The following is a 25,107-nucleotide window of genomic DNA, read 5'->3' on the forward strand; positions in this document are numbered from 1 at the left end:
AAATTTTGTCATTTCAAATATGAATAAATGGATTTAGACGCTTAGTTTTAAACATTTTATCAGCAACCTTGCCTTCGCGTAAGCCTTTATCTAATGCATAGATAAAATCGCAACATAAATGCCAAGGTGCGACACGTCATCGGCGCTTATCAGCTTGTTATTTACACACGGTTACTATATATATCATGGTAAGAATAAATGAAAATATCAGTTTTGCGTTTCAAATGTATTTTGTTTGACATTTAAACAAATTCGCTTTAATTTATTAACGTACTCAACATGGGTCGCTACAATACACCGTCAATTATATATGTAGTGTGTATGTACTAAATATATATTTATATATTTATATATGTAGGTATGTTTAGGTATATGTATACATATGTGTAAACTAGTATCAAAAATTAGTAGAAACGACACTTAACGCAAAAATGATCGAAAAATTAGATATTTATATATGTATGTATATGTATTAAAATAAAAGCCAACAAGAACTTAGCATAGTATATAAGTAGAAGACGTCCATTGTAAGCAAAATGTGGCGAGAACGATTTTTGGGGGCGACTAATCGTAGACATGGGGGTATGTGCGTTGATAAGACCGACAATAAATTATAATCGACATTCATGAGGTTTTTGCCATTTGATGGCGTTTTTTGTTGTTTTTTCTTTCTTTCACTATTTTCTTTTGTTTTTAGTGCACTTTGTTTTAGTTGTAACATTGTTCAATTTGCTTTAGGTTTCGATGTTGCTTTCTATCAATTGTTATAAAATATCAGGTTCAGCTATGTCCAAAGTTCGCTGTAGTACATATATGGATGGGTTATGTACATATATATTTATATATATATATATATATGTATATGTATGTAAATATAGAGAGAGGTGTGTATAGTATGTGCATCTGAATATACAACTAACTGCCACCGCCGCTGTCACAGCCTCAATCAAAGGTCAGCTTGCGAAAGGTGCCGTCCTCATTGGCGGACCCGGCGACCAGTGTGGGGCGCTGCTCCTTCTCGCTGGCAGCCCGCAGCTTCTCGTCAACGCCAAAACGCTCCTCATCCTTGAAGTAATTCGTAAAGCTGTTCAGTTGCAGCTCATAGCGTGTGATGGCTTCGTTCAGTGAACCATTATTGCCGCCCAACTCCACCGGCAGATACTCTTTGCCGATGGCCTTGTACAACGACTCCAAATTGGGATGTATGTGCAGCTAAAGAAAAATAATTGAATGAAAAATAACGTAAGATCTTTTTTATATATTCTTTTTGCTACGCACCAGTTCCTTCTGTTTCATAACATTGCGGATTATGGTGAGCACAAACTGTGTTTCTCGCGAGGCATTCACAATGTGCGTGGCTACTAAGCTCGTGGGTAAACCATGCTCGAGGAAGGCATTCATGCGCTTGAACAAGCTGGGATCGAACTGCAGCAGCAACGAGTAAGGTATTTTAGTAAAATCAATAACCTCAACAACGCCAGCAATGTTCCAGTTGTCGTCGGTGTTGATCTCAATTTCAGAGCGGAAGGCATGGAAGCGAAAAATGTCGGAAACGCTATGCTTGGAAGTCTCTATGTGCCCCATGCGTGTGTAGTGGATACGTGGACCGCCTGGTCCAATGGGATTGGGTAGTGTAGCAAATATACTGCAAAATGATCAAATCAGAAATTCAATTATATTGTTAATGCATACTCTTGACGTTGTCTGAACTCACCCTGATCTGGCCAGCTCGAGGACCTTGTCATCTACCGAGCGACACTTGAGTAGGCTGCGTTCCTTGGACTTGTAGTTGTAGAAGAAGAGCACACGCTTTTTGGCTTCCTCCAGATCCCATTGACAGAAACGCAGAAATGCGACTAGAAACTGATCTTCGGTACGCGCCACCAGATAGTTCTGTTCATCGATCCAAGTACGCAGGGCCACAATTAACGCATCTCGGTTTGCCTCATCCTCGTTCAGCTCCAAGCGCGCCACTTCCGCCAGCTCTGGCACCAGCTCTCTTATTTTGGCCATAGTGTTTTGATAACTGCAAATTTGATTATCGAAACTTTAAGTAATTGTAACAATGTGTACTCCTGGCCAGAAAGGTGTTGGAGAGACTTGTGTGCTCTGTCTAGGTTCAAACACAACTAATAGCAAACTCGTTGCCTGCTTCGAGGTGGCCAGCACTTGGCAAACAAGTGTACACTAAACTAGCAGAAGCTACAAGGCGATATTGACATGGCCAATGTACAATGGGTCAAATCACTAAAATTTCACTTAAAAAAATATCAAGTAGTTGAGAGAAAATTTACTTAAGCGGCTATGCTCGTTCTTTTTATTTGTTATTTTTAACAAAAAATTCTTAAAGATATACGAACATCCTATTAACATCCCCTAATTAAACAAGCGTTTACGACCTTAAATTGGTACAACAACAAAATACGAAAGAATGATTTAGTATAAAACTTTATAAAATATAGAAAGATTGCTAAATTAGACAACATTCTATATAATTCTTCCCATCAAATCAAATTGACAGTTGATGCTTTTTAAATTTATTCAGAAGATGCTCTCAAATTTGAAGTATTTAATCTTTTCTCTTAATGCAATTTTCAGGAATTTAAAATAGGGTCTAATAAAAGGTAATCTAATTTAATTGATATACTTTTTAGTTAAAATAACATAGGGACGTAGCAGTTGCACAATAAGCTTTTCTATGCGCACATTTTGCCTGTGAAACGTGCAATTTGGTGTCACTGTGCAGCGACAGTTTGGCGATAAGATAAGCCTTTAGGCAGATATAACTGTAGCGTGGTTTGATTAACAGACAGATATCAGCAGGAACGAACTTTGCTATGCGCCTTTTGCAGCTGCATCGCCCCAGCAGCAATTCCAACTTCGTGGGGCACCGAAAAGCTATCGCCAACAGCTGCAATCATATTTTTGACGATTAATAATTAGCAAGCATGATTTTTTTCTTACCAGTTTTCTCAATCTAATCGATGGCAGCGACCTGTACAGTGAGCATTCAGAATGCAGCAGCACTCGAGAGCAGAACAGCGACGAGCATTATCAAATAGCCAAATGAATGGGCCCATAAAAGCGCAAGATTAGCGCCAACTGATTAAAGGCCAGAGGAGAATGGGCCAGTTTCAGTAGTCGCACAGTTGCCACGAGACACGGTCGAATTTTGGTCTAGATGCTGGTTATGGCCGACTTTGTACGTCCACTCAGCGCCGAGTTGCGCCACATTGCTGAGACGGAGCTAAATGAGGTGGCGGAACGTTTGCCTGCGGATCTGCAGGCTCTGCGGGATTGGCTGGCCAAGCAGCCGCATCTAAAATGCCGCCAGGATGCACAGTTTTTGGTTGCCTTTCTGCGCGGCTGCAAATTCAGCCTGGAGAAGGCCAAATCCAAGCTGGATCATTTCTATACCATAAAGAGCATGATGCCCGAAGTGTTCGGCAATCGTCAAATGGATGAGCGCAACATTGCGCTGTGTCGCACCGGGTAAGTCACAAAGTGCTGACCAGCTCAACATAAGCCATGCAACGTTCTCTTTATGCCACCAGCACATATGTGCGGCTACCCAAACCCTTTGGCACCGCCGGACCACGCATCACGCTAACGGATTACTCCAAATTCGATCCGAAGATCTTTAAAATGCTCGACCTGTTTCGCTATCAGACGCTGCTTATGGAGCGCCAGATACGCGAGGATGACAATAGCATTATCAGTGGCTACATTGAGATTATCGATTTGTCTCAGATGAGTCTCAGCTTTGTGGCCCAAATGGACTTTACGCTCATCAAAAAAATGGGCGTGTTTGCGGAAAAGGCGTCGCCTACGCGCATGAAGGGCGTCCATTTGGTCAACTGTCCCAAGGAGGCGGCTGCTGTGCTCAACCTGGCCAAGAGTCTTATGCCCACCAAGCTACAAAATCGAGTGAGTCGCGGGAAAGCGGGAGGTCGGGTTCCAATTTCACTCACTAGACGATAATTCAATGCATTTGTTATCAAACCCTTATCGTAGTTTACTCAGCTGTTCCAAACCATATTTCGTTCGATAAGCTGAAAAGCTCTTCAATCGCTTTCCAATTATAGAAAATCAATAATCGTTTCGATTAGCCCTTTTGTTACATGAACTGATATTCAAATAACCCCAATATAATTGAAGTACTAAGTTTGGGGAGTTCACAATTTCATTTAAGATGCGTAATGTATTCTTATCGGCAACAAATTAGTTTTACGACTAGACTGAACAACTGTCATAAATTAGTATTCCTTTAATCGGAAATTTTTAACCCGAATGTATTTTTGAGCAAACAAATAATTATTTCATGAGTGACAAGAACCAGAAGATATTCTAAAATAATCTTGATACCCGTATTTACTAGAAATGTACAAATTTTTTTTAGACCTGTTTAACTAGCTGATAAATCTAGAAATTTGTAAGTGGCTGCTATTTTCTATACACTATTTAATATTTGAAAATCCCAACGGTTTTTGGGAATTTTTAGTTTTTTTTTTATATTTTAGTTTGATATTTATTTCCACTTTATTAACTTTTATTCCTTTCACAGTTCTATGTGCACAAAAACATGGAGCAACTCTTCGAGATAATACCACGCGAATATCTGCCAGAGGAGTACGGTGGCGACAATGGACGCATTGGTGATATCATTGCCCAGATGGAGCAGGAGATGCTCGGCTATAACGACTACTTGAAGGAGGAGAACGATTACGGCGTTAACGAACAGCTGCGACCGGGCAAACGTCTAAGTCCCGACACGCTGTTCGGCATTGAGGGCTCCTTCCGTAAATTGGACATCGATTAGATTAGCTCACACCATGAACTGAAATTGAATGGGAAAAAAATCCCGAAATTGCCTTAACTTTAAATTTAATTAAATGCCAACGCAAACGGAACTCAAGCCATTCAATAAGCACAAGCTCTTTGGGGGTTGAAAGCGAAAGAGATGCCCTCTAGCATAGGTCTAAAAGGTAGCCCATTTATAGGGTAAGGAACTCAACCTTATGCAAAGGGCTTAAGGCACGAGGAGGATAAGCTAACTGATTAAGCATAAGGATCAGATTCAAGCTTGTCTAAAATGAGTGACAGGACTGGTGGCATTTTTAATAGTCTCCCACGCTGCACTGAAAATTAAAAAAAAAACTCCTTTGAAATATCACCCTTCTATGCGCTTCTCATAAATTCAAGTAAGGCTTACAGGTTTTCATGCTTTCATAGTAAGTGTAATAATATGAACAAATTGTTTAGACAATCTACTAAACTTTATGACCCACTATAGTTAACTTTTTTTTAAAATGTCGCCCTAAGAGTCTCACGAATTCAGGTAAAGCTTACCGGTTTTCATGCATCCATATTAAGTGTAATTTTAGCAAATTGTGTTGGCAATCTAATAAAGTTTATGGCTTTCTTTTTCATGCGCCCCTCTTCGCCTTGCTCGTGCTCCAACCCGATCTTGTTTGACTTTTTTGTGATGTCTGATATAATATAATAGTAAGCACTCTTATTCCAAAACTAACCCATGTAAATACTTTCAAATAGAGTGGCGATATTATACAACTGTTTGTTTGAGAAGCGCACAGAGAGGCGGCGCCTGATGGACAGCTTGCAGAGTTGTTTGTACATTACTAAAGGTAAATATCACCCACGTTGACACTCAACAAGGCGTCAAGTTCGTTAGCTTTTAGTGTGCGATATCAGTGACAAGTGTTAATAGCCTTATCTATCAGTTAAGTGAATTAGACAGGATCAATAAAAATGGTCATGTTAATTTGCATGTTAGACCAGCTGTCCAACTCAGTTGCGCTTCAGGCGTCGGCTAGTAAAGAACCAACATGACTGCATATAACTATAGCATACAGGTGAGTTGTATGACTAAATACTAAATATTATAAACATTATTAGATTTACTGCATACTACATACTATATCCTAGCAGTTTGACTTTAGTCAATGGGATTTTCCTGCGGAGCGCATTTGGCTGCACAAAGCGAATGAGGAGATTGCGTGGAAAATCATCTCGTTTTTGCCACTGATTATTTTTGGTTTATATGGAAACTACATATTGATCTATCTGATAGCCACGAATCGTGCACTGAGATCGCCAACGAATTTGATAATAGCCAATATGGCCATGGCCGACTTTCTAACCCTGCTCATTTGCCCTGCCATGTTTCTGATTAACGACTTCTATCAAAACTATCAACTGGGCTGTGTGGGCTGCAAGCTGGAGGGTTTTCTAGTGGTTGTCTTTCTGATCACAGCCGTACTGAATCTCTCGGTGGTCAGCTATGATCGGCTCACAGCGATTGTGTTGCCCCAGGAGACGCGCCTAACGCTGTGCGGAGCAAGAATTGTCATCGCTGGCACCTGGCTGGCGGGGCTGTTGCTGGCTCTACCCTTGGCCATTTATCGGCAGTACAGGGTGCGTATTTGGCGAAACTTTACGGAACGCTACTGCAAGGAGAATATGACTGTGCTGCCCAAGTACTGGTATGTGCTGATCACGGTACTGGTTTGGCTACCACTGGGCATTATGCTCATCTGCTATACGGCCATATTTGTAAAGGTAAAAACTTGGAATATATACGATTATGGCTTCACGCTTATAACCACTTTTCAACTTTCAGCTGGATCGCTATGAGAAGCGCGTCTTGAGTCGTGAAAATCCACTCAGTGTGAGGTATAAGCGCAGCGTGGCCAAAACGCTTTTCATTGTGGTCATTGTTTTCGTGTTGCTGCGTTTGCCCTTCACAATTTTCGTGGTGCTGCGCGAAAAGTATTACAGCACCGAGTCGAGCGTGGATTGTGGCATGAAGTACTTTTCATACTTTTCGCAGTATCTCATATTTGTCAATGCCGCCGTCAATCCCATCATCTATGGCTTCAACAATGAGAACTTCAGACGTGCCTATGCACAAATCGCGTGTATGCAAAAACGCAGAGCTGCCAACGCAAATCGTATACATCATTGTTTGTATTGTGATTTCATTCAGAATAACAAGTCTGGACAAGCGAATGCCGAGCAGAGATCGGACAAGGAGATATCACAGTCTGCGGCTAGAGAAACTAAAAAGCTGGGGGCAACATCCAATATCGATGAGACTCTCATGCCGCAGCTTAAAGGCGAGGGGTTTATTTAAAGTCTCATTTTTTTTTGGTTTTTAAATACGTTCATAAGGTCTTCTATTCAGGAGTATACCAATAATTATCTCTTTTTGTCATAATTCAAACGATTATCATAAGAATTCTAAGTAAATGCCCTTCCTAGGCTGATTACTTTGACAAAACTCAAACAATTTTCCAAGAGAAACATTAATTTGTATGAGCTACTATCTGACTTAATATAATTTTGTTTGGAAACATTTTGAAATTTTTTATGATAAGAGAACTCTTAAAATCTAAATCAACTTCAAATACTTTTTAATTTTTCACTTATTTGGCGCTCAAAAAAGGCGCAGGTATTTCAAAACTTATCGACCCGAAATTGTAGCGCATCTGCACAGCTGACCATGATCAAATCCGCAAGAAGAAGGTTTCATACATTCCCTCTCCCTGTCGCTCTCATGGAGTTGCTGCGCTCATTCAACAGCAATTGGAGCTTTCGAAACCGTTTTAAAAGCTTCAGGTCTATAGTTAGGCGTACGACTGGGCTGTTTCAGCACGTGTTTAGCTTTGTTTCAATTAAGTATGTGTCGTTTAGTATATGTATTAATATTCGTGTGGCTAGTATGGAGGCATGGCCAGGCATTCGAGGTGCGCTTCGAGGAGAGTTATCCTGGTTACCGCATCGGCTCGGACCTGGACGCGGAGTCGCAGCGCCTGCACAAGCGCGAGATGCAGCAGTTTTTCGACAAAGGTTTAACGAAATACAAAAATGAAACAATCAAATTTTATTTACAGTCGATTTGAAAAAGACGCAGAAAAGCTCAGGCTAAACCAAACAACTCAGATTTCATATAGCCCGTGCCATGGGCCTCCAGAAACTTGATGAACTGGCCCATGTTTATGACGCCCTCCTCGCCATCGGCGGCATTGAACAGCTGCTCGGTGAAGTTCTCAAAGCGGCGCTTGCGGCAGGTCTCGGTTCGCACCAGGCTGATCTTTTGCCAGCGCAGGGCTTTGATGCTTCGCCAGTATTCCTGCACTTGCTCCGGCTCGCCCTCAATGCAGATTATGCCCGGCTTGCCGGGTCTGCTGAAGCCGCTCAGCTCCAGCTGACGTGCTTGCCGTATCAGCTCCTGCCGCTTCATGCTCGACTTGATGTGATGCGAATAAATCCAAAGGCGCTCCAGCTGTGCTGTTCTAGGCTTTTCCTCTGCCGACTCGCGCTCTAGTTCGCTGGTCGGACGCAATATCAGCGCTTCAATCTGATCTTGGAGCCAGCTGAGCAGCTGATATACATAGGGCTCTTCGGCTTCACGCTGATCCGTCAAATAGTTAGCAATTTCCAGCTTTAGATGCTGCTCCTTTATCTTGTCCAGCAGCGTTGTATGTACACTAATCCTGGCCAGCTCCAGCTGCGGATACAAATGCGGCAGCTCAATGCGCACATCCACACACTCCTTGGCTGGCAAGCTAAGCCGGATGATATACTCCAAATTGGAGCGCAGCGGCGTCTGCGACTCCGTTTGCAGAAACTCATTGAAATCGGCCACGACGCCGGCGTCGAGCAGCTGCAGTTCACCAGCAGCGCAGTAAATGGAACTGAGCAGCTCCAGCTCCTCCAGCTGCTGGCCAATGCAGCGTCGATAGGCCTGCAGATCCATGGCCAATGGCTGGCGAAAATTGAGAGAGAGTTGTTTGGTTTAGTCTCGGCCGACGCATTGACAGCCTAAAGTCTAAAAATTGAAAGCTGGTTACTTGAAAATTTATAGAGCTCTAAGTAAGGTTCAAACTAAAAGCTCTTAGCGAATGTAAATGGTATATAAATGATACTAATATATACTTGTCTACCAATGGATGCTAGAAAACTTGGGATAATATGTAGCTAGTCGACGAGTGTATAAATTTAACAGTGCTCCAATGAGTGTCGGGAGACCAAGACCAAGAGATACCCCGAGCAAGCTGCAAACACAAACTTGCTAGCTTTCTTTTATACAAAGTTGGTGCGTCGGTGCTTATTGCCCGATCTTTGTGAAATTTTAAGGGCTTTACAATGTCACTTAAATAATAAATCGCATGTTTTATTTTGAATTTAAATTTAAATAAATAAATTTAGTTTGAATGTACTTTACGAGAGCATACATATTTTCCGATTTCAACAGTGCTTTGATAGAAGGATATTAATTACAATCATTTTTAAATCCAAATATTTATAAAACCAACTATTCCAAGAGTGGATCCAGTGTATTATATGCCCATTACCCTTTTACCCAACTCAGCCGCCTACAGTTTTAATGGCCTAGAGCGTGTTGCCTCTGTACCCGTGCCCTTTCCTCTGGACATCTGTATGCTGCAATTGCCCACAGTGAAGTATGCGACAACTCTGCACAAGGATGCGGCGGGTGTGCGACATTTTGCCGTCTTCGTATGGCGCGCGGTGGAGCAGGACTATGCGCTTTTGCTGCAGCAGCCGGCGCCTAAGGCGGTGGCCCTGGATTGCCTGGCATATGCGGGTCTGGGCTATGTGGCGCTCAGCTATAATCACACCGAGCCCGTGCTGCAGGCGCGTGACGGTTCGCCCATCTATGAGCTGTCGCCGGAGCGCGGTCTGCGCACTGTACAATATTTTGCCGGTTTGCGATTGCGGGGCATGTATTTAAGGATTAGCAGCCAGGAGCTGACACTGCTGCAGGCCTACGATGGTGGCGCCCAGACGGAGCAGCAGCGATGTCCCTACTTCAAGTGGACGAGCGGCACATTTCAGCGCCTCGGCGCCATACCCTGCAGCAATGCCCGCCGGCTGGAGGCCTTTGGCATTGACTATGCCGACTATGTGGCGGTGGCCAATTATGCGAACCCCGATGGACGCACCTCCACGCACTCGGAGATCTACAAATACGATGCGACAGCACGTCGCTTTCAGCTGTTCCAAAGACTGCGCAGCCATGGTGCCGTCGATGTCAAGTATTTTAGTCTGCCGGTGAATGAGGTGACTCGTCGACACTTTCTCATATTGGGCAATACGGTGGCTGCGGGAGGGGACGGCGATGGCGATGGCGAGGCAGATACTGTGATCTATGTCTATGATAATGGACAGTTTGTGCCCTATCAACGTTTGAGTTTCTATGCACTGGAACGTTTTTTGCCCGTGACGGTAAGTATTAAACACAATGGCTGTCAAACTGTTATATACTATTTATGCCTAGGACAAGTATGCTGTTTTGCAAGCAAAACGGTGTTTTGCATATAAATCCAACAAAAAAAAATATATATATATATATTCGATATATTATCGATCAATTTGCTCATTTAAAAACAAAGTCAATAACGGCATACGCCACCCAAAAATAATCAGGTGAAATTAAATCACGCGTTTCCGTTCACTTGCAGCATGCGGTTTCGGAAAAGTTTCTGCTCTTTGTGGCCTGCAACAAGCAGGATGTAAAAATCTACAATCTCAACGATTGGAAATTCGAGGAATCAACAGTGCAGTTCACCGAAGGCGCATTCAGCAGGGGCGTGGCACGCATGCGCAGCTACGAAGAGAACGAACAAAGCTTTCTGGGTGAGTTATTGTGAAACCGATCATTAAAATCGATTTATTACTTAGCCCCCCACACTCAACAGTTATTGCCAATGAAAATATGGCCGCCAATGAGACAAACATATTCCAACCGCTCTACAAACAGGACGAACATGCGAATGTTCTGCGTCAGGAAATTATAGAATGGGCACGCGAGCAGACTAAAAGATTGGAGCAAGTGAATGTGGAGCATTTATTGCTGGGTCTGCAGGTAATTTGGAGATTGCATCGCTTCAGCACCCAAATTGATCAAATGTTATCCCACAGCAAAAACTCAAAGAACGGAAACAACAGAGAATGCATATCAAGCGTGTGAATACCAAGTCGGTGAGTGGCAAATAATATAAGTTATATAATTATAATTAAAACAGGGCTAAAACAATACAAAAAATATACCATGAACCCAAGTTAATGGCCGATTAATAATAACTAATGGAAGGCAATAATAGTTTCAATTGATCTTAACCCACTCCGTAGCTAGTCGATGGGCAACAAAAGCTAACCACAAACTATTGGGATGCTCTGCGTTATGCGAAACGTGCTCTAGATGTGATCGAACAGGATGCAGCTCAGGCTCAGCATCATCCTGTCAAGCGGGATGCCTTGGAGCAGCCAAAAGAGCAGCACGAGTTCGATGAGATAACAGTGGGCACTTTGGTGGTGCATGAGAGGCTGCGGGCGGAGCAAGTTAATGGAGTGGAGAGCCATAAGCCCATCTACGAGTCGGTCAATGCCAGCAAAGTGTATGTGAGCGAGGAGTACAGGGAGGCAGCCACGGATCAGCTTGTGCCCGAATTGGAGCAGCTGAGCGTGCAGGAGCTGCAGCTAGCAGGCAAACTCAATGGCCACAACTGGACACAGCTGCTGGAGCAAACGCTCAAGCGTCGAGGCAGCGAGGTGCAATTCGTCAAAGCGCCCGTGGACATAAGCAACCTAAAGGCCGAGGCGGTGCGGGTCAACAGCAATGAAATTAACGACCGGCCGCTGGGTCAGCTTGTCTCCATCGATGGCGGCGACTACATTGTGCAGCAGGATGTACAATTCGCACAGCCCATCGAGGTGAATCGGCTGCTCATCAATCAGCGTCTCAATCAGATACACGTGGATCGCCAGCGTTTCGACGTGCTGCTGCACCAGGCGAATCACACCCAGGTGATCGAGGGTACCAAACGTTTTCAGAATATAAAAGTGCTGGAGCCCATCACGATTGCGGTGAGTGCAGAAATCTTGTTCTAATTACATATAAAACTCGGTTAAATTATAATTTCCATTCACTGCCAAACATTTATGGGACAATTATAAAATAATATTGGGAAATTAACATGGGAAATTATTCGTTTCCGCATTGGGAGAAAATTTACATGAAAGTTCCCCTCCTTTTAGTCATTAATGTTTATGGTATCTAACGAATCTTTACACATTATAAATTTCAAACAAATTACGTTAACGTTTTTTATGACGCGTTTATAAAAAGGGAATTTAAATGGAAAATCAATGCCCTGTGGTCATTCCTTGAATGGTGTTGAATGTATAAAAGAAATGTGTGAGCAATTCACATAGAATGGCACATTCATAAATAGGAAATTCACAAGGGAAATTCACGTTATTTGGGTAATTAAATAAGGGAACGTGAAAGTTATATCCCAAATGCTTAGACAAATGACTTATGAAATATTTTTTATGAAAATGCATATATGTATAATTTATTACTTGGTGATGCGTATATTCCCCAACAGGGTCAATTGCTGGGCACTGAGCTGCTCGCCATGTCGCCCATGAAGGTGACACATGAGGCGCTGCAACTACAGGGCGACTATGTGATCGACGGAGATGTGACCATTGGTGATCTGCTGCAAGTGCAGGATGTGCGTGATGCAGTCACACAGAGATCAGCGGCCGTGATCTTGCAGCAAGCGCTGCGTGTGGATCAACCTTTAGAGAATGTGAATTTACGCTTTGAGCAACCGCTTAGCGCTAACGACACCCAGTTGAGCTTCATCAATGCGCAGGATATGCAGGAGCTGGTGCAGCTGAATGTCGAGCAGGTACAGGTGATTGAGGGCGTCAAATTTCTGCCCCAAAGTCTAACCATACGCGATGGCTTCGGCGAGGTCAACATACTGAATGGCATCGATGTGGAGCAGCTGCCGCAGCTGCTGCTGCTCAAAAGTAGCAATCAAAGCTTGAAATTTCCCATGCAGCTGGTCGGTCTGGAGGCGCCGCAATTGAATGCCAACCAACTGCTGTTAAATGGTCTGGATTTGCTGGAATATATGCGACACAGCGGCGAGCAGCGCTCCAATAATAGCTTGTACGTGGAATACCTTCAAGCCGAGCAGCTAGACGTGGATCAGCTGCACATGCATGGCAGCATTTTTGGCCACACTTTGGACGAGCTCTTTCAGCAGGGCGCACAGCGACCGCACAGCTGGCAACTGCCGGCGCATTTCAATGGCACCATCCACGCGAGAAACGTGTGGCTCAAGGGGCACATAAACAACGCGAGCGTCGCCCAGGTGGAGCAACAGCTGCAGCAATTAGCGGGCAATATTAAATACGTGGGCGACTTCACATTTAGACATGCGGTCAACATAAGTGGCCTCAGCTTTGGCGACACTCTGAACGGCATCGCAGCTCCCAGATTGGGAAACTGCTGGCTGGATAACAGCGGGAAGCCGCAGCAGTTTACAGCACCACAAACCCTGGCGGCTGTCGCAAGCGATAAGGATGTGCTGCTTCAGGGTCGCCTTAATAACTTTACGCTGGAACAGCTGGTCAAAGGCAGTTACAGGTTGAATGGTACGGAACACCTGCAAGCGGTTAAATTTGGTAAGTACCAGGACTTGTTGAGATATGTGCAAGTACCCTTAACGAATCGTCTAATCGTCTTGCCAGTTAATCCCATTGTGTTGCAACAATCACTGAGCGTTGGTCGTGTGAATGGACTGCGTGTGCCGGAGGATATGCTGTATGCACAAGGCGGCGGCATGCTGCAAGCGCCGCTCAAGATCAATGGTCAGTTGTTGGCGTCGCCGCAGCAGTGCAATGTGAGTAGCCTGAATGGCTTTCAGCTGGACGCACTGACGCATTACCTGAATGGTGGCTATGACATGCTGCACGTGGAGCAAGCACAATTTGAGATGGCGCCCAAGTATGAAAAACTAAACGGACAAAAGCTGCAGCAGTTGCTCAATGATGTGTGGCTGGACAATGAGATGGTTGAGCTGAAAGCTGTGCAACTGGCAAACGCCAGCTTCGAGGGATTGATCGAGTTTGAGGTGAGCTAAGCGGAATTATTGCGCTGGCAAACAGTTGTGAAACAATTGCATTGCAGGGCACACTGAATGGCTTGGATGTGGAGCATGTCGGTCGCAACTATTTTAGCCGTACGCGCAGTCAGCTTCTCAATGTGGCATTCAATTTCAACCATGACGTCACTTTTGCACAGACGCTGGCCGCCAAGCAAGTACAGCTACGTGTTAAAGATGGCGCACTTGTTGAGGGCATAGGGTAAGTGGTTTGCAAAGACATTGACTTTAATTGGTATCATGTTTCATTGCATTTGTTTACGCGCTAAAAGCAGTTTGACATGCACTGCATACACACACGCACACACACACAGTATACGTAGACAGCTTTCCCCACCCCGCCAACACCTAACGCTGTCACACACACACACACAAGGTAAAATCAGCTGTGCGCGCTACTGTATGCAGGTGAAATTTCTGTACACGTTGCAATTGGCACTGAATACAAGCACTGTTTTTAATTTGGGCTTAATGTAGATTTTACCTTAGTTTTGTGGATGTTCAAGTTTAAATTAAATGCACTTTCTATGGGCAGGCACAATATTCAAAGTTTCGACACTTCACGAGAAGAAAAACAATAAAGTGACAGTACCAGGGCTGCCAAACAAATGATGGCACTACAGAAAAATATTGAACTATCGAAAGTATCGATTTGCTTATGCTCAGAGTAACCGTATATTGGAAGAGGCAGGCTGTTATTTTTAAATGTTGAACAATTACCTATATATGTATGTGTTATGTTAATGAGCTCAAATAATTTAATCAGGGTATTCGCAACTGCTCAAATTCGAAATTTTTAAAAAACTTTCAACAGCAATGCGTCGTTAAATTTTGACGATTTCGTGGCAAACACCTTAAAAACTGCTGGACCACACATCATCACTGGCCAATGGAGCTTAGCGGAAGCTCTTGTATCGGGCGATTTAAATAATGTGCTCATAAATCAATTAAATTTAGTCGATGACGTTCTGCGCAACGATACCCAGGGCGTTACCTTGTTAGATGCAACTAAAAGAGCTGCCAGCGCCACCATAAAACGACTCTTTGCAACGCCCACTAGCACAGTGGCAAATGTGCCTGTGGCACAGTGGATCAACGATACGGTGTACATTTATGGTAATCACAGCATTGCCGGCACAACAATACTGGAAACCTTGAATCTCTACAATGATCTGCGCGTTAAGGGTCCAGTTAATGGCATCCACTGGCAAGCAGATCAGCTGCTGTTATGCGATGGGGAGCAGCATATCGCTGGCTCGCTGCTGGTGGAGAATGCGCTGCCGGAGCAACGGCGCATACTGAGCAGCAACATTGAGGAGCTTTGGGTTGATCGTATCAATGGACTGACTGTGAACGAGCTATTGGCAAACAAGGCGCACAATCGTCCAAATCTGCATGTGGCCAGTCACTTGATCTTCACGCAGCCGCTGAGCGTGGCCAACTATGAGCTGGGCGAGATGCCACTCGAAGGCTACAAGTGGAAACGCGCGACAAATGCTGTAGAGAATTGGCAGCAGCTGAATGCCCATGTGGCTGCAGTGCAGCAGCGTCTAGCGGGTAAGACAACCACATATATTTCAATGCAACCAGTTACTCATGAATCCCCCACAACAGCGCCCGCTTATGTGCTGGAGAGCTTTGAGCTGTTGCAACAGCTGCCACTAAATGCCACTAGGCAGTTGGAGATGATGCCCGGGCAGAGCTCAAATACGGATGTGCTGGCCATTTGGCATGGCAACAACAAGGAAGCGCTGAAAATGGAAGTCTATGCCTGGCAAGACCAAGAGCGGCAATTCAAGCACAATGCAAGTAAGTGAGCTATAATGCGTCTTTATTTATCATATAATTTAATGAAATGGTTTACGAACTTATTTACTAAAGTCTATGAATGAATTTGGTGAATGGAAGGGGTAGATGGCTGGGAATATTTACGTTTAAGCAAAGCGCCTCGTAATCCTGGCAATACAGCTTATAAAATCACTTTAATTTATATATTTATATTAATATATAAATATAAAATAAGATCTGGGCACTTTGCATAAACGTAGCAATTTATAATTAAAATGCGTAGCTTACACGAGTTCTTAGAAAAACATATGCTTCTTACACTTAACTATTGTTGCTTAGGTCATATTGTTGCCAATAGCTGATGCTTGTGCGCCAATTAAAGAGTAAAAGTTAGAAATTCGAAAGCTGCTTGTTCAGTTTACACGTCTCAAATAGCTGGCGAAGTATGCCTAAAATTAATAGAATAAGTCATTAAATAAATGTTGAAACTAACCCTAGTTGAAGAGGAGCATAGTTAAATATTTTAAAATCTGCTAAAAAATTATACATATATATTTCTTGAATATATTGTATTTTTCCGTTTGTCCGCCGAATGTAAACAGGCTCGTGTAAACGCAAATAATATCGTTAATTAAACGGCTCTCTACTAGACTATCTCTAAAAAGGGGTTTCTTCTGTTTCTTTCCGTCAATCTTTATCAAGTTGTTACTGCTCCAGCTCATCGCTTTGCACGTCCACAATGGCACGTAGTATGCCCAGCTCCAGTTTGGCAGCGGCGCGTTGTGAGATTCGATTCATCACATTGGCCACATAGAGACCGAGTGCCTCATGGCGCGTTGAATTGCATAGATTCTTGAAGAAGGTCGGCGGCAGCGAGTTATCAAAGTTACCCAAATTAATAATTTCCGCTGTGTTATGGGAGCCGGCATTCACTTTGCTCGAGTCAAATATGATTTCGTTCTTAAAGTCCAGCTCCTCGAGGTGCGGAGAATACCCATTGGTGCTGGCCACCGATGTGGAGGCCATTGTAGCCCCCGTCGAAGAGTTGGCACCGCCGCCACCGCCGAGATTGCCGTTCAGCTGCTGCGAAGCGGCAGGTATGGTTATGATGTTAATGCCCGGCGGCGGTGATTGATTGCTCTCACGCTCTTTCTTCACCTGCAGTAACTGAGCGGTGGTCGTGTGCACCACATTGGCTGGGGCAGAAGTTGGAGTTGAAGGTTCAGTAGCAGCAGCAGCAGCTGCTGCCTGGCTACCCTTGGGGCTAGTCTGTGTTTTCTGGAGTTTCTTTTGTGATGCCGAACTGGCGCACTCATCCGACAACTTGCGCTTCATCGAATCGGGAAGTTGGATGGTGGTGCGTACGGAGGCCGTGGAGGCCTTATTGCTGTTCGATTGGTGTTGTTGCGCCGTTGCCGCTGCCGTGGATTTATGTCCAGCTGCGACGCTGCTCGGCGTCTTTTTCAAGGTAATGCCCTTCTTTTGAAGTGCCGCTGCCGCCACAGACACAGCATTGGCCTGTGAGTTGGTCTGTGAGCGTTGCGGATTGTTGTTGGCCATGGTATTGAGCAGCTTCTTCTCCTCGAATGCTGGACGTGGCGTGTCCACAATGGGCTTAGCGTATGGTTTATCCTCTTTTTCGGGTGTGCCGCCACCAGTGCTATTCGATTTTGTGGGACTGTCGCCATCCGAGCTGGCTGAACCAGTGGAATTGGTTGGCTGGCCATATTGTTGCCGAGTCGTAGTGGCAGAGCTATCATCGTCATCTTCTTCCTGCTCCTGCACCTCCAGCATTTCATACTCCTCCACTTCCTCCATGGGCAATTGCTCACTTTGCAGGCAGGGCAAAAGAAATTGTTAATATATAAATATTTAAGCAATTACTTTGTGTACTCACTCTTCGGTTTTGACTACCGTCTTGGGCTCCTGGTGGATTTTTTGCATGAGCCCAAACAATTTCCAGCCAGAGTTACCTTTCAGTTTCTCCTGCTCATATTTTTTTTGCAGCACTATGAAAATGGAGCGCGACTCGTGCACAGTCAGCTTGTTGAGGCGGCCAATGCGCGCCCAGGCGTCATCCTGCTCCTGTTTGGTGGCACTGGCGTTGTTTGGATGCAGGGCCTTTTCCTTGGAAATGTCCGCCAGAATCTTGTCCAGCTGTATAGCCATTTTAGTCAGCGACTTTCGGCCTGCGTTTTGAGCGTTTTTAATAATTTTGACGGCGTTTTTATGACCACTTTTTCACTTAATTTTTGGCCCTGCCGCTCTTTTCTAGCGTTTGCGCTGTTTCTGCTTCGTTTTGCAACTTCGCTTTTTCACGTATGCGGCGTCTGCTGCGACGCTGATTTGGCGGAAAAATAATTCGATGTTCTATACACGGTCAGACAAGATGGCTCACCACGGTATGCTCAAAGCGAATAGCATTGTTTTAATCATACGTATATAAACATGATATTTTATTATTTATTTATTTAACTTTACTTAAAACGTATTTGACTCATTCAAACTACTTTAATATTTATTTTATTAGTTGTTTTGGGCGACGATAAGCTAGGCACAGTAAACAGAAAACATGTCATGCAGACTGAACGTGTTTGCTTATCACAACATATTCAAAAGCAAATGCAAAAACTTTGCATCGTTTTACAGCACTACTGAACTAATAAAAACAGTTCAAAAGGAAATGAATAAAATTTGCTTCTAATTACATTTATTGTTTATATTTACGCAAATATAAACCAAATCTTACAATCCTACCACATTTACAACTGTCTCAGACGGCAAACATTTAACTGTCTTCACAAGCACAGCTTGCGCCGGGCTGCTAACAACAAATGGAAACTCCGGCATGCCGTAACAGGCAGCTGCATAATTTCCCAGACGATTCACAGCGATGACAGCGCCAGAAAAATCCTTATGATAGTTTATAATACGTCTTATAGCCACATCGACGGCCGCCTCCGGTGTCTTGCCCGCCCGCATGGCCTCCACGGCCAGCAGCGAGGGCAGAAAACGCATCATAATGTCCCCATCGCCGGTGGCTACGGCGGCGCCAACTTCGTTATCCGCATAACTGCCGGCACCGGCAATGGGTGAGTCGCCAACGCGGCCGGGTATCTTGTTTCGAGCTCCATTTGTAGAGGTACCCGTGTGTATATGGTGGTCCACATCAATGGCAATCATGCCGATGGTATCGTGATGCTGTTGCCCCATCTTGTACTCGGTGCGAGCGCGATCCTCCTTCCAGCGCGTTAGAGGTGTTGCCTTGGGAACGTAGGGACCACAAGAAAGCTTAGGATCGGGATTAACGTTATGCCAGAAATTTGGTTGGCAATTCTCAGCCTTCCACTCCTGCCACATAGCTCTCGACTCGGGCGTCACCAGTGAGTCAGTGCGGAATCCCATAGCCACAGCGAAATTTGTGGCACCTTGTCCCACGAGCATAGTGTGCGATGTGCGCTCCAGCACAAACCTGGCCACACGTATGGCGTCCTTAATGCCTATCAAACCAGCCACGGCGCCCACATCCATGTTAGAACCATCCATGACCATAGCGTCCAAGGTAGTATCGCCCAGCTCATCCGGCGAACCACCGTAGCCGACGGTGCCATCGCATTGCATCTGCTCGCACTTGGTGCAGCCCTCCACGACGGCGTTTCGTGTCTGCCTCAGACCGCCCTCCGACTGCTTGAGTATGCGCCAGGCCAGCGCATTTGCGTCTCTGAAGTTCCATGTATTGATCACCATTGGTAACAGGGAACCCGATCCGCTCGATTGTGTCGTGACGGCAGACCTCATTTGTTTGGTCGTGGCAACTGTGGTGAAAGACGGCTTTGTGCTAAAGCCTCGAGCGGAAGTCGTCTTGGGGCTGGTGCTGGTCGTGGTTGTGGTTGAGCTTGGCTTCTTGTAGCTCCAACCGGAGGGCAAGACGGCCATGCACACCGCGGCACAGCAAATCAGCCAAAAGCATATTTTTAGCATTCTCAATGTGTATTCACTTGTTGTCAACTTTATTTTATTTGTCCGATGGTTCTTCACTGAATGCACCTGCAGTCGATGTGCCTGTGCTTTTAAACGTAGCGTAGGAGCCGCCCAATGCAAAGCATAACCTCACTTTTGTTTTGTTTTGGCTTATCTTGGTTGTGCTTATGCCCTGTCGCTATGCATTACGCAGGGTATATACGACTTGCAGTAAACTTGCTGTGCTTCAATATAAATATGTATTTTGACAAAAACAAATTTATAACAAGTTAAGTTACTGATTTTTTCAATAAATATAAGAAATAACCAAAAGCTAGCATATCTAGCACGCCATATATACATATACAGCACAGTTTATAGGGTATAGTTGAGTTGCACATACAGCTGGCTTATTGTTTCTTTTCTTTTCAGGCCTAACAAAAAGATTGCAACCCCATGAGAAATTTGCTGAGCAGTCGAACACAGTTTTTGCACAGATTAGCAACGGCGCCACGTTCCGTAGCCCCTTACGTTTAATGTTTTTAGACTGTCTGGCGCTACAAAAAGAACTGGAAGAACTCGTCATCTACTGCCTGGCCAATAGTAGCATCAATAGCACAATCTGGCGCCAGGCCGCGATACCAACTGGACGCGTAAAACAGCTGCTGCCCGTTGCTGATAATATTGGCTCTGCTCTGGCCCTGCTCGTCGACAACTCTGTCGAGTTCTGGCGGTGGACAGTGGACGGCAGCTCCAAGTTGCAGCAGCGTCTGCCGCTAATGCAGGCTGAGCGAATGGCGCTGGCGCGTTATGAGAACCGTTATTACTTGGCCGTCTTGAGTGCAGCCCCAGCAGCCGCCCTCCACATATACAGGCAAGTGCTGACAGTTTAGCTATTTTCTAGCTTGATTTGTGCTATTTAGCTATTGTGCTCAGATTACTAATCCAGCTGTTTTAAACATAACTAAACTAATAATTATCTTCCATACTGTACAGTGCCGACAATAGCAACGCCTTGGATTATCACCTGGAGCAAATATTTGAATTGGACGAGTCGCCGCAGCAGCGTCGGCTGCTTTTTGTACATCTACACAAATCCAAAGATCTGCTGCTTTGCTTGTCCAATGCCGCTGCCACGCAAGCCCTGCGCATTTATCAGCACCTGGGCGTGGCAGGCTTTCAGCCGATCCTCAGTGAAAGCACGCTGCCTGCCGCTCAGTTCTTGCAAACGCTGGAGCTGCCAGTCTCGCAAAATACGGTCTTGGCACTAGTCAATGGTGAAGGCGTCTTTTTGGTGGAACCTCAGTTCACAAAGCTTTAAGTCAACAAATTGTATATTACGGTTTATTAATTATTTTTGATATAAATGTACTTCAAATAATTTTGTACTAATTAAAATCATTGCCTGCTCCAGCTATGGGTGAGCTGAATGTACTTGGTGTTCTACGTCTACGGCTACCATTCCTATGGTATCGTGATTATCCGGCCCAATATTGTATTCAGTTCGGTTGCGTTTCTCATGTACGTGTGTAAGCGGCTTGTAGGGACCACGCAAGAGCATTGCGGGCCATCTCACATAGAATGCGCCATGCCTCCACTGAGGCATTGGCAGGAGTTGTTCTTCTTCATTTGCTATACCCTGCGTCTTAATCTGAATTCGAGATTGGTTCTGGTGCGGCTGCCTTTGACAGTGCTGTACAGCAAAGTAGTCAGATGAATGTTTCAAGCATTTTAATTGATTTAATTTCAGATTATTTAATGTAAGCTTGTTGCTATTTGATCATCTGGCCCAAACGTACTCCCAACTAATCCTTACGTACCCTGTCGACAAGTAGAACACATTTAACTTTCAACTTTAGCAAATCCTTAACATGCCAAAGGCTCCTACTGTACAAATCCAAAAACCAAATCTAATGCAATTAATTTCTGCAGGTTTATAAGTTACAAGCAGCTCAACACGAATCGTTGGCAATTGCCATTGGCATTGGCATCCAGTTGGTGGCGTCGACTTACATGATTTCTCAAAAGACGATTTCACAGATTATTCAAAGGTTTAATTATTTCTAAATAAAAATTACTTTTTATTAACGTTTTTTTTTTGTTAGCGGCGTAAACTCTTTAGGTATTTGTGTTTCTCATTAGTTTAATCGTCGCTGGACTCAACGTTCTCCGTTTGCAAGTTCTTGAATGTTGGCACAGGCACGTACGTGACCAGTGTGTACAGTTTGTTGGGAGAATCCTCATCGTCATTGCGGCGACGCGCTAGACGGACACGAACGCGGAAGGGCGTTGATCTGTAGCGTAAACAAACGATATTAGATTGGGCATAAACGATATAAATATACGCGTGCTACTCACCTGATACCCTTGGACCAGATGTGCTTGTTGAGGCGGGTATCGATGCGAACATCATTGGTGCCCATCTCGCGCTCGGCAAACTTGCGGATCTCCTTGATGGCGCGCGGCGCACGCTTCTTGAAGCCGATGTTGTGCACACGCTTGGCCAAATGAATTGTGCACTCGCGGGTGACAACTTCGTTGATCGCCGACTTATTGCGTTTCTCGCCCTTGGTCTTTGCCATTGCTATTGCTATTCAATATCCTATTGAATAAACGGAAAAACCATTCGATTAGATTTAAGTTATCAAATAATACTACGGCATACAGCCCAATCAAAACACAAGAGCAATTTTTAGACGCCATTTAAACACACATAGCACTGCGACTGCCATAACATTTTGGTGGTTAAGTTAAGCATTTAATGTGCCGTATACAATTTCATACATTTCATTGCATTTATTTTGGCATAAATTGCGATGTTTTCTGATTATATTTTGGGTAATATGCAAAAACCCACCTATAGGAAATGAAAGCTTGACGTAAAAGAATTTGACAGATGCCTAGTGCTGTCAAAGTCAGAGAACAATTAGTGTTGGTAAATAGTCGCATACAACCCTGCATATGACAGCCGGCCCTGCAGCTGATGTTGGCATGTAAATAAACAATGCTTGCAATTGCATGTAAAAAATGTTTACATTGTTTATGTGAGTTAAATAACAATAATTTCCAATTACTTGCAGTGCAACTACTGACCGTTGGCCTGCTGTGGGGCGTTACGAATCCATTTATACGCCTAGGAAGTCAAGGCATTGAGTCTGTTAAGGACACAGGCTCCAGGTATCGAAATTTTCTTGCCGAGCTGCGGATGATTGGCTCCCGCCTGCATTACTGGATACCATTTGGGCTCAATCAGTGTGGTAGTGTGCTGTATGTGTGGACACTGCGCACCGCCAATATAACTGTTGCTGTGCCCGTGGCAAATTCGTTAAGCTTCGCCTTTACAGCTATAACGGGCTATCTGCTTGGCGAACAACTGCCTGGCAAAAGTGAGTGAGCTGTCACATGTTAATATATTCTTTAATTTGCTTTATTCGGTGCAGAGATAATCATTGGAACGTTGCTTATATGTTGCGGAAGCATACTCATGATTTATGACAAGTTGCTACAAGAACAGCAGAGCCAAAGTATAGATTTCCAATAAATATTTACTATTCTTATTTCATTTCTTTATGCATTGTGTCACATATTAAATAAATTATAATTTAAATTATGTTTACAGGAATACACTATTTTAGGTTGCATTACAGATCTGTGCTCAAATGCTATGAATCATTAGTGGTATGCTTGCAATTTATCAATTTCACTTTAGTTATCGATCGTACATTACTGCAGTTAATTTATCGACAATCTGAGTGCCGGGAATTTAAAAATTCTTGCATTTTTTCGTTTTCCCTTTAACTTTTATTACCCTAACCCAAGGCCAAATTGTTTTTATTATTATGTAAATACAACATTGAAAAAACTCAATCAATTATAATTGCAATCTATAACGCATTATGTACCGCCTCAACGAGCACTTCCATGCTTGTGATGGGCGTCTGAGGCGTTATGCCATGTCCCAAATTTGCAATGTAGCGTGATTTGCCAAATTTGTGCACCATTTCAGTGGCGAGTGAGCGCAATTCATTCGGTTCACAGTACATGCTTTGCGGATCGAGATTGCCCTGCAGTGTTATATTTGGACCGACCACTGCACGCGCCTCCACCGGATCCACAGTCCAGTCTAGCCCAATTACATCGTAGCCCAGCTCGCTTTGCTCCTTAAGTGAATGTCCGGCGCCCTTAGCAAATATAATCTATCAAGATATTTAATAAGTTAGCTAAGTAAATATGTTATTTTGGATAGCTACTCACAAGGGGCACCGCTGGTATTACTTTCTTGGTGAGGCGATCTACAAGATCGTCGCGTATGCGACGCAGATAGGGTGCCGACCAAAGCAGAAACTCCTCCTTGCTTAGGTGCTCGGCAGATGACTCAAAGACCTGCAGCATTTGGGCGCCTGCTGTTACCTGCATCTCCAGATAATCCACAATAACATCCGTAAGTAGATTTAAAAACAGTTTTGTGTCCTCCGGATAGTTGGTCAGCCAGGCTTTCGCCTTGGACATGGTCTTACTACCGCCACCTTCAATCATGTAACCCATGAGTGTCCAGGGTGCGCCGGTGAACCCAATCAAGGGCACGCGGCCATCCAATTTGTGGCGCATCATGGTTATAGCATCGCCCACGTACGTTAACCGCGACAGAGCGCCGTCTGGTGTCAAACGCTTCAAGTCCTCGGGTGTGCATATGGGCTGCGGCAGGACGGGACCCACGCCGGCGTGCATCTCCACCGTCAAGCCAAGTGCTTGGGGTATAACCAATATGTCGGAGAATATTATGGAAGCGTCCAGATCAAAACGTCGTAATGGTTGCATGGTTACCTCGCAGGCCAGCTCCGGCGTGCGACAAACAGTAAAAAAATCGTGCTGCTTGCGCAGCTCCTGGAACTCGGGTAAATAGCGTCCAGCTTGACGCATCACCCAGACGGGCACCCTGTCCACAACTTCTCCACGTGCGGCACGTAGCAAATTGTCATTCTTAAGGGGCGGGAAGGGCTGTAAGTGTTTCAGCGTGTTGTTGTTATTATTATTTTTAATTGTCATTCGCGCAACGGGCAGCACCAGCAGCAGCACAAAATATGATAATCGAAGTCCAAGAGTCTTCATTGTTTAATTGAGGTCAAACTGCTTTTGTTGGTGATGTAACTAAATAATGGCAGCCAAATAGTAGCTGGTACCTACCCTGTTGTCTTTCATTTTTAAATAAATAACTTTATTATAATAATTTTACGAGAACAGCTCTATTCTTATTCAACACAGCAAATTTTGATAAATTATTTTATGAATTCGGCGAGCATTTGCATTCGATAAATGTTGTATCGATATGTTGTTGTGCCAGCAGCACGTTTGT

General features: G+C 44.3%; 10 protein-coding genes across 13 annotated transcripts; 4 read left to right on the plus strand and 6 right to left on the minus strand.

Annotated features, from left to right (window-relative positions):
• Positions 1-207: 207 nt before the first annotated feature.
• LOC6625114 (clavesin-1) lies at positions 208-14,613 on the minus strand. Its single transcript, XM_002049252.4, has 4 exons — positions 14,491-14,613; positions 1,715-2,026; positions 1,279-1,645; positions 208-1,212 (listed from the first exon to the last, which is right to left on the minus strand). Exons 2-4 carry the CDS (start codon positions 2,011-2,013, stop codon positions 943-945), a joined length of 936 nt encoding a protein of 311 aa, XP_002049288.1. The 5' UTR covers positions 2,014-2,026; positions 14,491-14,613; the 3' UTR covers positions 208-942.
• Positions 3,182-4,910, plus strand: LOC6625113 (alpha-tocopherol transfer protein-like). The gene is made up of 3 exons (XM_002049251.4): positions 3,182-3,492; positions 3,555-3,927; positions 4,565-4,910. Exons 1-3 carry the CDS (start codon positions 3,182-3,184, stop codon positions 4,817-4,819), a joined length of 939 nt encoding a protein of 312 aa, XP_002049287.1. The 3' UTR covers positions 4,820-4,910.
• On the plus strand, positions 5,063-7,387 carry LOC6625112 (neuropeptide FF receptor 2). Of its 2 annotated transcripts, none has more exons than XM_032437120.2 (3): positions 5,063-5,873; positions 5,947-6,579; positions 6,641-7,387. In XM_032437120.2, exons 1-3 carry the CDS (start codon positions 5,847-5,849, stop codon positions 7,151-7,153), a joined length of 1,173 nt encoding a protein of 390 aa, XP_032293011.1. In that variant the 5' UTR covers positions 5,063-5,846; the 3' UTR covers positions 7,154-7,387. The 2 variants fall into 2 exon arrangements, with proteins under 2 accessions (XP_032293011.1, XP_070066105.1); XM_070210004.1 differs by having other exon boundaries at positions 5,950-6,579.
• clos (closca) lies at positions 7,701-21,184 on the plus strand. Its single transcript, XM_002049247.4, has 13 exons — positions 7,701-7,869; positions 9,395-10,269; positions 10,506-10,680; positions 10,743-10,909; positions 10,966-11,025; positions 11,176-11,910; positions 12,435-13,527; positions 13,594-13,976; positions 14,033-14,208; positions 14,821-15,563; positions 15,621-15,815; positions 20,187-20,628; positions 20,751-21,184. The coding sequence occupies exons 1-13, from the start codon at positions 7,701-7,703 to the stop codon at positions 21,073-21,075; spliced, it is 5,538 nt and encodes a 1,845-aa protein (XP_002049283.2). The 3' UTR covers positions 21,076-21,184.
• Positions 7,889-14,606, minus strand: LOC6625111 (RWD domain-containing protein 2A). 2 transcript variants are annotated; one of them, XM_002049249.4, is made up of 2 exons: positions 14,491-14,606; positions 7,889-8,788 (listed from the first exon to the last, which is right to left on the minus strand). In XM_002049249.4, the coding sequence occupies exon 2, from the start codon at positions 8,777-8,779 to the stop codon at positions 7,940-7,942; it is 840 nt and encodes a 279-aa protein (XP_002049285.1). In that variant the 5' UTR covers positions 8,780-8,788; positions 14,491-14,606; the 3' UTR covers positions 7,889-7,939. The 2 variants fall into 2 exon arrangements, with proteins under 2 accessions (XP_002049285.1, XP_015029716.1); XM_015174230.3 differs by having other exon boundaries at positions 7,889-8,851; positions 14,491-14,603.
• Map60 (Microtubule-associated protein 60) lies at positions 15,821-18,120 on the minus strand. Its single transcript, XM_002049246.4, has 2 exons — positions 17,692-18,120; positions 15,821-17,625 (listed from the first exon to the last, which is right to left on the minus strand). Exons 1-2 carry the CDS (start codon positions 17,961-17,963, stop codon positions 16,500-16,502), a joined length of 1,398 nt encoding a protein of 465 aa, XP_002049282.1. The 5' UTR covers positions 17,964-18,120; the 3' UTR covers positions 15,821-16,499.
• On the minus strand, positions 18,489-19,969 carry LOC6625107 (putative N(4)-(beta-N-acetylglucosaminyl)-L-asparaginase GD10667). The gene has a single exon (XM_002049245.4). The coding sequence runs from the start codon at positions 19,773-19,775 to the stop codon at positions 18,540-18,542; it is 1,236 nt and encodes a 411-aa protein (XP_002049281.2). The 5' UTR covers positions 19,776-19,969; the 3' UTR covers positions 18,489-18,539.
• A 622-nt stretch (positions 21,185-21,806) lies between the features above and the next one.
• On the minus strand, positions 21,807-22,728 carry RpL31 (ribosomal protein L31). Its single transcript, XM_002049243.4, has 3 exons — positions 22,612-22,728; positions 22,113-22,356; positions 21,807-22,048 (listed from the first exon to the last, which is right to left on the minus strand). Exons 2-3 carry the CDS (start codon positions 22,334-22,336, stop codon positions 21,898-21,900), a joined length of 375 nt encoding a protein of 124 aa, XP_002049279.1. The 5' UTR covers positions 22,337-22,356; positions 22,612-22,728; the 3' UTR covers positions 21,807-21,897.
• Positions 22,651-23,302, plus strand: LOC6626734 (transmembrane protein 234 homolog). 2 transcript variants are annotated; one of them, XM_002049242.4, is made up of 3 exons: positions 22,651-22,774; positions 22,835-23,140; positions 23,195-23,302. In XM_002049242.4, exons 1-3 carry the CDS (start codon positions 22,759-22,761, stop codon positions 23,293-23,295), a joined length of 423 nt encoding a protein of 140 aa, XP_002049278.2. In that variant the 5' UTR covers positions 22,651-22,758; the 3' UTR covers positions 23,296-23,302. The 2 variants fall into 2 exon arrangements, with proteins under 2 accessions (XP_002049278.2, XP_032293013.1); XM_032437122.2 differs by having other exon boundaries at positions 22,723-22,747.
• A 230-nt stretch (positions 23,303-23,532) lies between these two features.
• Urod (uroporphyrinogen decarboxylase) lies at positions 23,533-25,095 on the minus strand. Its single transcript, XM_015174229.3, has 3 exons — positions 24,939-25,095; positions 24,009-24,752; positions 23,533-23,950 (listed from the first exon to the last, which is right to left on the minus strand). The coding sequence occupies exons 1-3, from the start codon at positions 24,951-24,953 to the stop codon at positions 23,639-23,641; spliced, it is 1,071 nt and encodes a 356-aa protein (XP_015029715.1). The 5' UTR covers positions 24,954-25,095; the 3' UTR covers positions 23,533-23,638.
• Positions 25,096-25,107: the final 12 nt, after the last annotated feature.

This window comes from Drosophila virilis, chromosome 5 (genome assembly GCF_030788295.1).
Source record: "Drosophila virilis strain 15010-1051.87 chromosome 5, Dvir_AGI_RSII-ME, whole genome shotgun sequence".
Classification (NCBI taxonomy): Eukaryota; Metazoa; Arthropoda; class Insecta; order Diptera; family Drosophilidae; genus Drosophila; species Drosophila virilis.

Excerpts from the sequence above, each read along its gene's own strand:
- clos (XM_002049247.4), top strand. The coding sequence starts at position 7,701 with ATGTGTCGTTTAGTATATGTATTAATATTCGTGTGGCTAGTATGGAGG. Across the intron at positions 7,870-9,394 it reads GCAGCAGTTTTTCGACAAAG|CCGCCTACAGTTTTAATGGC; the intron begins GTTTAACGAAAT and ends TACCCAACTCAG. Across the intron at positions 14,209-14,820 it reads GCACTTGTTGAGGGCATAGG|CAATGCGTCGTTAAATTTTG; the intron begins GTAAGTGGTTTG and ends AACTTTCAACAG.
- LOC6625107 (XM_002049245.4), bottom strand. The coding sequence starts at position 19,775 with ATGCTAAAAATATGCTTTTGGCTGATTTGCTGTGCCGCGGTGTGCATG.
- Urod (XM_015174229.3), bottom strand. Across the intron at positions 23,951-24,008 it reads TAATACCAGCGGTGCCCCTT|ATTATATTTGCTAAGGGCGC; the intron begins GTGAGTAGCTAT and ends ATATCTTGATAG.
- LOC6625112 (XM_032437120.2), top strand. The coding sequence starts at position 5,847 with ATGACTGCATATAACTATAGCATACAG. Across the intron at positions 5,874-5,946 it reads CATATAACTATAGCATACAG|CAGTTTGACTTTAGTCAATG; the intron begins GTGAGTTGTATG and ends ACTATATCCTAG. Across the intron at positions 6,580-6,640 it reads ATACGGCCATATTTGTAAAG|CTGGATCGCTATGAGAAGCG; the intron begins GTAAAAACTTGG and ends TTCAACTTTCAG.
- LOC6625114 (XM_002049252.4), bottom strand. The coding sequence starts at position 2,013 with ATGGCCAAAATAAGAGAGCTGGTGCCAGAGCTGGCGGAAGTGGCGCGC. Across the intron at positions 1,646-1,714 it reads CTCGAGCTGGCCAGATCAGG|TATATTTGCTACACTACCCA; the intron begins GTGAGTTCAGAC and ends ATCATTTTGCAG. Across the intron at positions 1,213-1,278 it reads TTATGAAACAGAAGGAACTG|CTGCACATACATCCCAATTT; the intron begins GTGCGTAGCAAA and ends ATTTTTCTTTAG.
- Map60 (XM_002049246.4), bottom strand. The coding sequence starts at position 17,963 with ATGGCTATACAGCTGGACAAGATTCTGGCGGACATTTCCAAGGAAAAG. Across the intron at positions 17,626-17,691 it reads ACGGTAGTCAAAACCGAAGA|TGAGCAATTGCCCATGGAGG; the intron begins GTGAGTACACAA and ends CTGCCTGCAAAG.
- LOC6626734 (XM_002049242.4), top strand. Across the intron at positions 23,141-23,194 it reads CGAACAACTGCCTGGCAAAA|AGATAATCATTGGAACGTTG; the intron begins GTGAGTGAGCTG and ends TATTCGGTGCAG.
- RpL31 (XM_002049243.4), bottom strand. The coding sequence starts at position 22,336 with ATGGCAAAGACCAAGGGCGAGAAACGCAATAAGTCGGCGATCAACGAA. Across the intron at positions 22,049-22,112 it reads ATCTGGTCCAAGGGTATCAG|ATCAACGCCCTTCCGCGTTC; the intron begins GTGAGTAGCACG and ends TTTACGCTACAG.
- LOC6625111 (XM_002049249.4), bottom strand. The coding sequence starts at position 8,779 with ATGGATCTGCAGGCCTATCGACGCTGCATTGGCCAGCAGCTGGAGGAG.
- LOC6625113 (XM_002049251.4), top strand. The coding sequence starts at position 3,182 with ATGCTGGTTATGGCCGACTTTGTACGTCCACTCAGCGCCGAGTTGCGC. Across the intron at positions 3,493-3,554 it reads ATTGCGCTGTGTCGCACCGG|CACATATGTGCGGCTACCCA; the intron begins GTAAGTCACAAA and ends TTATGCCACCAG. Across the intron at positions 3,928-4,564 it reads CCACCAAGCTACAAAATCGA|TTCTATGTGCACAAAAACAT; the intron begins GTGAGTCGCGGG and ends TTCCTTTCACAG.